General features: G+C 32.1%; 1 protein-coding gene across 1 annotated transcript in view; it reads left to right on the top strand.

Moving 5' to 3' along the window:
• The window catches only part of FOXP2 (forkhead box P2), a 643,835-nt gene that overhangs the window by 566,268 nt on the left and 66,691 nt on the right, over positions 1-10,876 (top strand). The window contains exons 6-8 of the mRNA XM_087821061.1: positions 4,980-5,117; positions 6,239-6,400; positions 7,915-8,089. Coding sequence (XP_087677187.1) covers positions 4,980-5,117; positions 6,239-6,400; positions 7,915-8,089 — 475 coding nt within the window. The remainder of the gene's footprint in view (positions 1-4,979; positions 5,118-6,238; positions 6,401-7,914; positions 8,090-10,876) is intronic.

The following is a 10,876-nucleotide window of genomic DNA, read 5'->3' as shown; positions in this document are numbered from 1 at the left end:
TTTCCTGCTGCTAAAAGCTTGCATTAAATAGCAATATGCACTGTCCATCCCAGATCTCTTTAAATACTCCTGTTCAGTACATGATGAAAGCTTACAAATGCCACTCAATTCATTGTCAGTTCTTTCTAATACCATAAAACCAGGAAGCTTTTGAAAGGCTATTATTATGATAGACATTTTACATGTAACCAGTGCTTGAATTTGGACCAAGGTTGGCAATGAAGTACAATAGTTTCATATGTTAAAATAAACTAAGATACAGATAGCATAGAGAGAAAATAAGTGAACAAAAAAATTTATCAAAGAATGAACACTCATATATTTCCTATCCATAGCCTGTTAAAATAGGAAGATACTATAACATGAAAATTAGTTTTGTAGTTATACTATAGTTAATTGTAGCAGAGTTACATGCCTTTTTAAATAGTACTAGAGCCTGATGATCAGGACTTCCTTTGTCTTTAAATTTTAAGGAAACAATTAAAGGGTCTATGAGCCAGTAGTTGGCAGATCCTCTTAGCAAGAATATAATGTTTTTTGCTATAAATCTCATCTACAAATTGTGAGTTTTTTCCAATTCACATTTAGTGAAGAAAAAATTGGACTGACACTATACTAAGAATTTTTCCAATCACATAACTGGGATGTTAAATTATGAAACTCATGGGCACAAATAGCAGTGTGGTGGTTGCCAGAGGGAACGGGGTAGGGGTGAAGGGGGTCTTAATATATGGTTATGGGAGAAGATATGATTTTGGGTAGTGGGCACACAGAGCAATATACATATCTTATAACATAGAAACCCACACCTGAAACCTATATGTTCATACTCACCATTGTCACTCCAATAAATTTAATTTAAAAAGAGACATGCTTAATATGTAAACCCAACACATTCAAAAATCCTCCAGATGAACTAGATTATAAATAGACAATGCGTTTATTATAGCAAATAAAGATGTTATGACTATAGCAAATAGTCATAACTATTAAAATAACTCTTTAGATTCATGTGAGAAGGGGCCTGATCTTTGCATTGTTTCTTAACTTTTTGACCCTTTCAATGAAGTATACTTAGAAGCTTAATGTAAACATATTTATATATTTTTTCTTAAGATCTAAATTCTAAAAATGCTTACCAATTCTAAGGTAATGCTTTTGACATTTACTATTTTGACTCATTTTAAGTTTCAGAATGTTTCTTCCCTCGTTTCAGAATATATAACCCTATCTTTATGTTCATGTATCCAGCACTTCTTGGTGCACAGAGCAACACATCTGTTTCATGCTCAATTCATAAAGTAAATAGGGTAAATTAAACCCTTATTTGATGCATCACTATAGGGGCTTTTAAATCTCTCAGTATAGTAAATACCAAGAGAGAAAAAAGTTCTCTACCAACCAAAGTTGGCTGTTTTTCCTTTCTTCACTCTTGACGACTTTTCACTAGGACATCCATTTAAGTAAATTATTTCTTCTTTTTTCACCTGGTAGCTGTATGATATATCGTGTTTTCTTAGGCCCAGTCAGACTTTTATTTGACTTCTCACCAGAAATTATCTGAGGTAACTTCTTCTTCCCTTCCTCTATCACACATCTAAATTGTGGTTCCTCATTAGAACATTTGCATGAACAGAATTTATATCTAGAGGAAAATACTTCCTTAAGCTTAATACCTAACTTGCTAAGGTATGTATATTTTAGCAAATTCTCCATAGACCTTCAAATTTGATGCTGATTTTGCCTTTTAAGTATTGATAAGTAGCATAATCTCCAAAAAAATGTATATACTCAGTTAATCTTCATTCATCTTTATAGTGAATTTCTAGAGTAGCTTATAGTAACAAAGAAATGCAATGGGACAGTAACAAAAATGATTAAGAAGGAATAAAGGAAATGTGTCTCTTAAAATGAATTTGTTAAAAATGGAGAAATTCTGCATTTTTAAAATTATTAATTTCTAAACAAGGCAAGCTGAGCAGTCTACATCTAACATATAACTGACACTTGTTGCAAGAAAACTAATTTTCTACTTATTAAAATAATTTAAACTTTTAGTAGCCTCAAATATTTGATTTTAGAAGAGCTTATGTATATAGATTTAGAGACAATATTATTGGTTGAGTTGTGATATTAGAAATCCCTAAGAAGCTCACCTGTGCTTTCCTACATATATATTATTAATTTATGTTTTTGTACATATCATACTGAAGTAGAATGTTCAATTACTTATATGTTACTTTGCCTATCTTTCTACACATCTTATGTCTATGTATTTTCTGTTTTAAATGACAGTGTCATAGATGGTAGGTCAGAATCTGCTTAAAATTTCCTGAACATCACAGTACATGTGAATCATATGATTTTAGGGTGACAGTGATGTGGTTATTTTTATGCCATAAACATTTAATTTCAAGGGAAATACAAACCATTTAAGATTTAAAAAATAATTATCCAACCATAACAAAAGGGAAAAAATAAACTCTAAAGAATGCAAAGGTAAAAATCTTGCTTAAATTTGCTTATACACCCAATCATTCCTAATAGCAATAGGCTATAGGGTAATATAATCTGTATAAGCTGAACTCTGACTCTAAACTTGAAGTACATACTTTTATTCATAAAATATTTTTATAAAATGCACTTGTTATGGGTTACACATAAAGTACTTTTAGTTGTAGATACAGAGATAATTAAGTGAAAACAATATGCTAAAAAATGATAAGGGGTTGTTAGGTGAGAGATGTGTTTCTCATCACATTAACTTTATATGTATCTGCATGTATATATGTATATGTATATAGCTATCTACATATATGTAATATCTATCTACCTACCTACCTATTTATATAGATAGGCAGACTTTTTAAAGTTTAATTTATCCATCTTTCTCTGTCCCTTGATTTCAGTTCGATTATTTGTTGTTTGGATACAATATAAGGGAAATGATTATGGAAAGAAAAGCCATTTTTGTAGATAGTTACTTATTTTCCAAATTGTTTGTTTTAACCATTCCATTTGTCTATTTTAAAATATATATATATTTATATATATATCTCATTATTGATTTCAGAGAGAGGAAAGAAGAGGGAGAGAGAGAGATAGAAACATCAATGATGAGAGAGTCACTGATCGGCTGCCTCCTGCACACCCCTGACTGGGGATGGAGCCCGCAACACGGGCATATGCCCCCACCGGGAATCGAACTGCGATCGCCTGGATCCTAGGTCAACGCTCAACCGCTGAGTCACGCCCGGACTGGCTATTTGTCTATTAAAGAATAAACAATTAAGTAAACTGACCATTAAGTGATTAAACAACTAAACATATGGGCTACCATTTGGATGAATTAATTTTACAGCATGTATTTCATGATGTATTTCATTATGATAAATTCAAATATAGTATCCTATAAGTAAGTCAGTGTGTACTTTAAAAATCCAAAAATATTTTTGAAAATCACTTTTGGATTTCTTTTTGTTATATGTAATTCTCTTCCACCCACAAAATTAGATCTACTTAATTCATATTTCTAGATACCAACATGAAACAGAAAAGGCATAGCTCTTTCTTCATATTAAATATGAAGATATTTTTCTTGAGAGAGGACTTAATCCACCCTGAATTTTTCTTTTTTCCTCTAATTTTGCTTTCATGATTAATTTCTCCTTTCTTTATAACATAAAATGCCAGATTTGAAAAAATTTAATTGCCTTAAAAGGAACTATTATAATAAACTGTGAGCCATGTCTGTTAACCTTTTTCTGTTTTCAAAGACACATGTTGTTCCAAGAATTTGTTCTAAAGCATTATACATATATATATATATATATATATATATATATATATATATATATATATACTTACTTTTATTTACAGTAAAAGTGAATTGTTTTTTCTAGGAAAGAAAGTGATTGCTTTCTCAAAGGTTGCAAATTTGGCAGCTTGACATGTTGGTTAGTACTACAAGCAATGCCTTCAAATACTGCAACTGCCCTGGAACTTAGCATATACCTCAGACTTTCATGGAAGGTTTTCCTGTTTACCTCTCTTGCCATCCATCTTCTTCCTATCTTTGCACATCCGTTGTCTCTTTCTCTAGGACTTTCTCTCTAGCTTTTCTTAAGCTGGTTTTTTCTTGCTTCCTTTCTCCTTTCTTTCTCTCCCTCACTTCCTTTCCTTTTTTGACTCTTTAATTCTCAAACCATTGAAGAAAAAGGAAGTGGTAGAAAGAAAATTTTAAGCAAAATACTTTTTTTCAGTTCAATGAATAATCTTTGAGTAATTTTTAGATTTCTGGACTTCCTGGTGTAAGTTTAGTTAGCTTGAAATAAAATTTTTAAAGAGGAAGCTATGATTCCTTCTTCAAGAGGATCTATGTAGCTATTTTCTAGGAAATATATAAGTAGATGAGTTACTACATGTATTCATGTAGTAATATGCATTTTTCTAGTACTATAATATATTTTATTTATATGTAAAATTTTGAACATGGTGCTTATGTTTTATGAGTAAACACATTTTACATACATTCTTTTTACTAGCTTTGATAACATATTTATAAGCATATTATTTCCTATTGTTTAATCTTTATTATTTATTTTAATCATACCTTTAAACCATCCTAAAAGGCTTTTCAATTATAGCACTGTGACTTGAGATGATCAATGATGAAGTATTGAGAACACTGACTTGTAATTGTTTATTTTTAACTATGCTAGTAAAAGCCCCAATACCTTAGTATAATACATTAGAGGTGTGGAACATAAAGATAGAATCTGATGAAATCAGATGTATCTAGAAAGCTAATATATAAAAACATTGGTACCTTTAATATTGTTATTAAATAATTAGATAATATAACAAATTTTACATAAAATTATTGGTCATCATCACTAAGGAATTTATTAGAGATGACATACAGATGTGAAATGTTAGCATTCTTTGTGACCACATTTTCTCTTTTTCTCTCTGTCTAGGTACCTGTGTCAGTGGCCATGATGACTCCCCAGGTAATTACCCCTCAGCAAATGCAGCAGATCCTTCAGCAGCAAGTCCTGTCTCCTCAACAGCTCCAAGCCCTTCTCCAGCAGCAGCAGGCAGTCATGCTGCAGCAGGTAATGTGGGTTACCTGCTTTGGTGTTCTAGCATGGCACAGAAGATATGTCCTCATGTTCACAGCATCATGGACATATTGGACAACTTATTCTTCATTTGAAGGGGTAACCTATCAGTACACTAGAACATAAATGTAGGGTTTTAATTGCAGAACTACATAAGAACAGATCCCTTGGTCTTTTTAGATTCATTAAAGTGTAGAATAAGAACAGAGAGAGGTATAATTGTATCATGGAATAATCAGTATTTAAATATCCAAATGCTTAGGTACATTTGCTTTGTAGACTTACCAATAAATGTCCAGAGACTTATAGCTAATTGTTACTTTTAAAACTCCTAACACTTTAGCACTATTTTTAGTTCATGTAAATATGAAATCTGAACTGGCCATTTTGTTACAAAAGGGAAAGTAATATCTCAGTTTTTCCCCCAAAATATGTTCTTTGTTTAAGAAGAGAAGTATCTACTTATTAGAACAAAGTTAAACAGCTAAGCCATCAGCTCATAAAATATATCTTTTTAAAAAAATAACAAACTCTAATAAGTACATCATTGGAAACCTAAGTATATATAAAGTGAACTTTATGTTATTGACTTACTTAACATAAAGATAATCTTCTGATTTACCTGAATATTTATATATTTCATTACTTTGATATCTTGTATGATGATGACCACAGGCCAGTTGCTTATATTTCTGTCTGACATTCTTCTGTATATCTAATGGATTAAATTTTTTTCCCAATCAGAACTGAACAACCTGATTCTCTATAACTATGTATTTGGGTCATAAAATGGTAGAGTATAACTTATTTTTATAGGCTACTGGGACTTCAGATGTCATAATTTAGGGTATTTATTTAGCTCTGGCCTTGTAGAACACAGACTTTCTGTACCCTTTCGTTTAGGGCTTTTTTGGATTCTAGATTGAAAAATTTCAGAGCTGCTTTGGAAAAATATGTATGTAGATCTGCCTCCTTAAATCCAATGTATATTTTTTGTTGTTCTTGTGAGGCAAATCTTAATGGACGCTACCTTATGCCAGTCTAGAAGAGTTTAGGAGATTTGTAATACATGAAACTTTTGCCTTTATTTATTAAAGTCAAAATGGTTTATTCAGCAACAACTGCAAGAGTTTTACAAGAAACAGCAAGAGCAGTTACATCTTCAGCTTTTGCAGCAGCAGCAACAGCAGCAGCAGCAGCAGCAGCAGCAACAGCAGCAGCAGCAGCAGCAGCAGCAGCAGCAGCAGCAGCAACATCCTGGAAAGCAAGTGAAAGAGGTAGGACCTGGCCTGCTCATTGGTATAGAAGAGTGTGAGGTTGGGAAGGACGGTGAAGTGAAGGTGGTTTCACATCTTCTTATCACAAAGCTTTTGCTGTCAAAGATGCATTATCATACATTTTTAAAAATTATTATCATACATTTTTCTGAGCTTAATAACAGTGACAGTAGAACTGTCTTGCTGTCTTGTATTGTAGCTTGGAACTTGAAAGTTCCAATCCAATGCTGCTATCATCTAATGTTCACTAATGAATCAGTGTACAAAGTGCAAGCTATGTGGTGGACAAAGTACTGATTTCCTTGTATTTATGGAGAATCTAAGTTGGTGAGGGAACCATATTTTTCTCAGTTCTGCAGCTCAGAGAACATGCATGCAAATTTGGCCTATTGTTGGGGGTTGAGAGACTAGGAGAGAAACTGGTTGAACACAGATTTCAAAGTCACAGGCCTCTGATTAATGAACTGCTACTGTAGGTTTGGAGTGGCGAGTGGAAAGTTACAGTTTGATATGCTCATAAATCAAATTGACAAGCTGGCTTCTCAGGCCTAGCTTGCACTTGTCAGCAAACTGTATCAAATATAAACATAATACAAACAAAACATGTTGAAGTAGTTAAATTGATCAGCAGGTATCACAGCCGTTGTCTTCAAGCTGCCATTATGCAAACGTCCAGGAAACAGTTTTGACCTCCCGAGGCTTTGATTTTGTTTGGATTTGTGAATAGAATTTCAGACAGCCATCAACTACAGAATAGAAATTGCTCCCTTATTTCTCTGGAGGCTTTGGGTAATCCACATGACTTGCTCCATTATGCAGTCTGTTTTCCTGTGAGCTCATCAGAAGTTTCTTTTCCCCAAACTAAAAAGAAAAGGTCTTCCACAGCAGCTTATCTTTCTCTGAAGTTTGACTTCCTTCTCATACCCTCCTTAGTCCAAAGAACTAGGGTTTGTATTGTAGTGCCTCAAAAATTGGAAGTTATACTTTTCCTTATAATAAGGGCACTTTTTTGGCCTTGAACATAATTCAGCCTTTAATATATTCCAACAAGAGATGACAGGAAGGAAGAGAGAGAGCTAAGAGGGCTATCCTATGAAGGTTACATACCAGTTGACTAATAGATCACTAGAGACCACATTCATGGACTTCTGAAGACCAAAGTTATTCTGTTGGGGGAAAAAGAGTGTTGTTGAACTTGACTGTTTCTATAAACTATTACTCGTTTAGTCTAGGTAAATTTACTATAATCTGCAATAAATCAATTAAAAAAAAAGCCTGAACCTTTCTTATATATTTTCTCTAGACCTTGTCCCACACTCTTAATGCTAGTTCTTTAGTTCACTGTTGCTATGTAATATTGGAAAGAAAGGCAACTGACAATCTAGAATTTGCATACATTCTGCTCTTCAAAACTTACTGGGTAATGAGAAGAGTGTGCATTTCTTTGTCTGAGATCTGTTTGTGCAGACCATGTTCTCTGCTGTTGACTGGACTGGGTTTTCTAGCAGCAGCAGCAGCAGCAGCAGCAGCAGCAACAGCAGTTGGCAGCCCAGCAGCTTGTCTTCCAGCAGCAGCTTCTCCAGATGCAACAACTCCAGCAGCAACAACATCTGCTCAGCCTTCAGCGTCAGGGACTCATCTCCATTCCACCTGGCCAGGCGGCACTTCCTGTCCAATCACTGCCTCAAGGTACATACATAATGTACACACTTCATTTTTAATGTTGTACTTTCTACCATTTCATGGCCTGTCTACTTTATACCTTGAGAATTTTGTTTTTATGAGTTTCAGATTTATTATTAAAACACAATTAACATGGTTGCATGATACATTTTTTGAGGCTCAGAAATTTACTACACTCTGCCTTCAAGTGTTTTGTTAGATATTAAATGTGCATTTATTAGTTATATGGCAGAAAATAATTTATAAGGGCAACAAAATTCAAGCATCATTAAACACACTGAAAATCTGCAGAGAACTGGATTAGTGGTAAGGCTAACAACACTCCATTTAACATAAATGAGCTGAGTTTTGTGGACAACTAATCAGAAAAAGAAGTTCCTAATCCTCACATTGAAACCTTCACATATGAAAAAAGAGTCTTTATGTATTTCTACAGGGCACATTCTTAGTTATGCTGTGTGGGACCTCATCGTGCACTACAGGAAGAAACTGGTCTTGTTTTCTCTAAAATAATATTACTTATGCATATATTGTAAATTATAGCTTTAAAAAGCTGTCAACTATGTTCCAATTTGTTTTTCTGACAAGGAAACTTTAGATGTACTTTGATAATACAATAATACGATAAAATAATACAATCACTTGATTCAGATCCTCTAATTCACCTGGTCCTCTAATTCATACCTAGGAAATCAAGAAAGTTTAAATAGTAAAAGAAAAACAAGGCAATAAACCCACCTTCTGTGTCACTCCAAAGAGAATTATGGTGTCACCATAGCAATGAATGTTCTATTAATAAATTATTGTTCTTTAGGAAAATAAATACAATTTGAGGATGAATGAAGAAATAAGGTTAAAAAAGAAAGAAATTTATAAACTAATTCAGTGTAAACACAGATGTCTTTGGTAGAAATTACATTAAAGCAAAAGCAAAAGAAATTATATTATTGATTTTTTTTTTAGTAAAATTGAAATAAAACCTGTATTTAGGATCTAATTACATGAAAATCTCAGTAGAGAAGCATGATCTACCATGATTTTGTTTGACTAAAACCATTCAAACAAACATTTCAAGGAAGTTTAAAGTAGATGTTCATAGAAACAAAATGTAACTTATTTAAAGCATATTTGTTAAACTATATTTTTCCAAAACAACATACAAAATATCTTTGTGAACAAGGAAATTTATTATGATATAACCATTCTAATAGTTTTCAAACAAAAAATTTTCTCTGATCTCTGAGCTTTCTTTTGATAGAATTATCTTTTTTTTCCCTTTTCTTTATTTTGTACTCTACATAAGATAGCTGAGAGATAAAACACACAGGATAGAGAAACTTGAGGAAAAGGAAGTAAATCTGAAAACATACCTGGGTGTGAGCATGAAATTTATATTTTAAACAAAAAAGGAGAACATCATTATCATATTTTTCAGTGTTTAAATGAGTAAGTATGAAATGTTTCACTGTGGAGAAACATCAGTCAAAGATAGTGAGACTGTCAGATAAATCAGCTACAGTAAGTAAAAAATCTTACTTCATAGTGCTGTGCTGAAATCTCAAAATTAAAGTGTGGGAAAGTAAAGAAATATTTGTTAAATAATGTAAACCCTGAATCATTTCTGCCTTAGTAACTGGTTACTGAAAAATAAAAAAATATTTTAAATATTTTTATTTATAGTTTCCCAGTGCACTTTGCATCAGGTTTTAGTTGGTTGATTAGCCACAGATAAGAGCAACCTGAAAACTGAGTAGGATTAATATTCAGTGATAATGTTCTCATTGCATTCTTGAAAATATGCCATATTTGAAGTATTTATCCTCAATAATGATTTAACACAACTTCCTGGGGCTGCTTTTAAAGTTAAAACTTTTTTCAACTATATTAAAAATATGTATGTGCAAATCAGATAATTTTGATAAGAGTAGGAAATATACTCACATTTTTGCTATATGTTAAAGTAATGAAATGTATTTTACCATTTTAAAGTAAATTATTTTAAATATGAAACAAAGTTACCTTCAGTATTATGATAATATTGGATTTTAATGTAAAATAAGCAATTAGATTATCATCTGTACAGTGACTGTATATATACAGAAATCAAACAAAAAAAGATGGATTTGTAAATCAATCTCAAATAAAATACTGAATATAAAGCTATTTACTACATACATATTACAGTTTAAATATCAGTTTGTAATTATGTAGAATCACATTTTCATTGTCTACAGGTTAGAAAATAAAAAAATTATTGGGCATGTACTTTAAATTTTGATACGTTTTTGACATAAGATAGAAGTAAGTGTATCCCAATACACAATATATTCACAGGTTTACTATGATTATAGGGACTAAAATATATGTGGTAAAAACTCCATTTCATTTTAACTTTTTACATATTTTTTAACTTAAGTATTTAAAGCATAACATTTTCATTACCAAAAGACCAAATAGGGAATACTGGCTATCGAGTCAGCACTATTTTGAACTAATAATTTGTAGAACTAGAACAGCCTGGAACCAGAGAACTGTTGAATAATAAAGAAAATAGGACCTTTTGAAATAATATATAATACTATCAAATTATACTGAGTTAGGAATGTGCTGAAGTTTGTTTTTGGTATGAGCATTTGGCCAAAATCAGTTATTTGACTTTGACTTCATTCTCTGCATATGGAAATCTAAATGGCTAAATGCCTATTTCAACATCACTTCTGGCATCCTTGATTTTTTTATCCTTAATCTATGATCATATGCTTACTTAGATCACCACTGTATAATCAGGGTAAC

The sequence above is a fragment of the Miniopterus natalensis genome, chromosome 10 (assembly GCF_054644295.1).
Source record: "Miniopterus natalensis isolate mMinNat1 chromosome 10, mMinNat1.hap1, whole genome shotgun sequence".
NCBI classification, from domain to species: Eukaryota; Metazoa; Chordata; class Mammalia; order Chiroptera; family Miniopteridae; genus Miniopterus; species Miniopterus natalensis.
The sequence above is the reverse complement of the archived record's forward strand: the minus strand, read 5'-3'. Positions and strand labels throughout refer to the sequence as shown.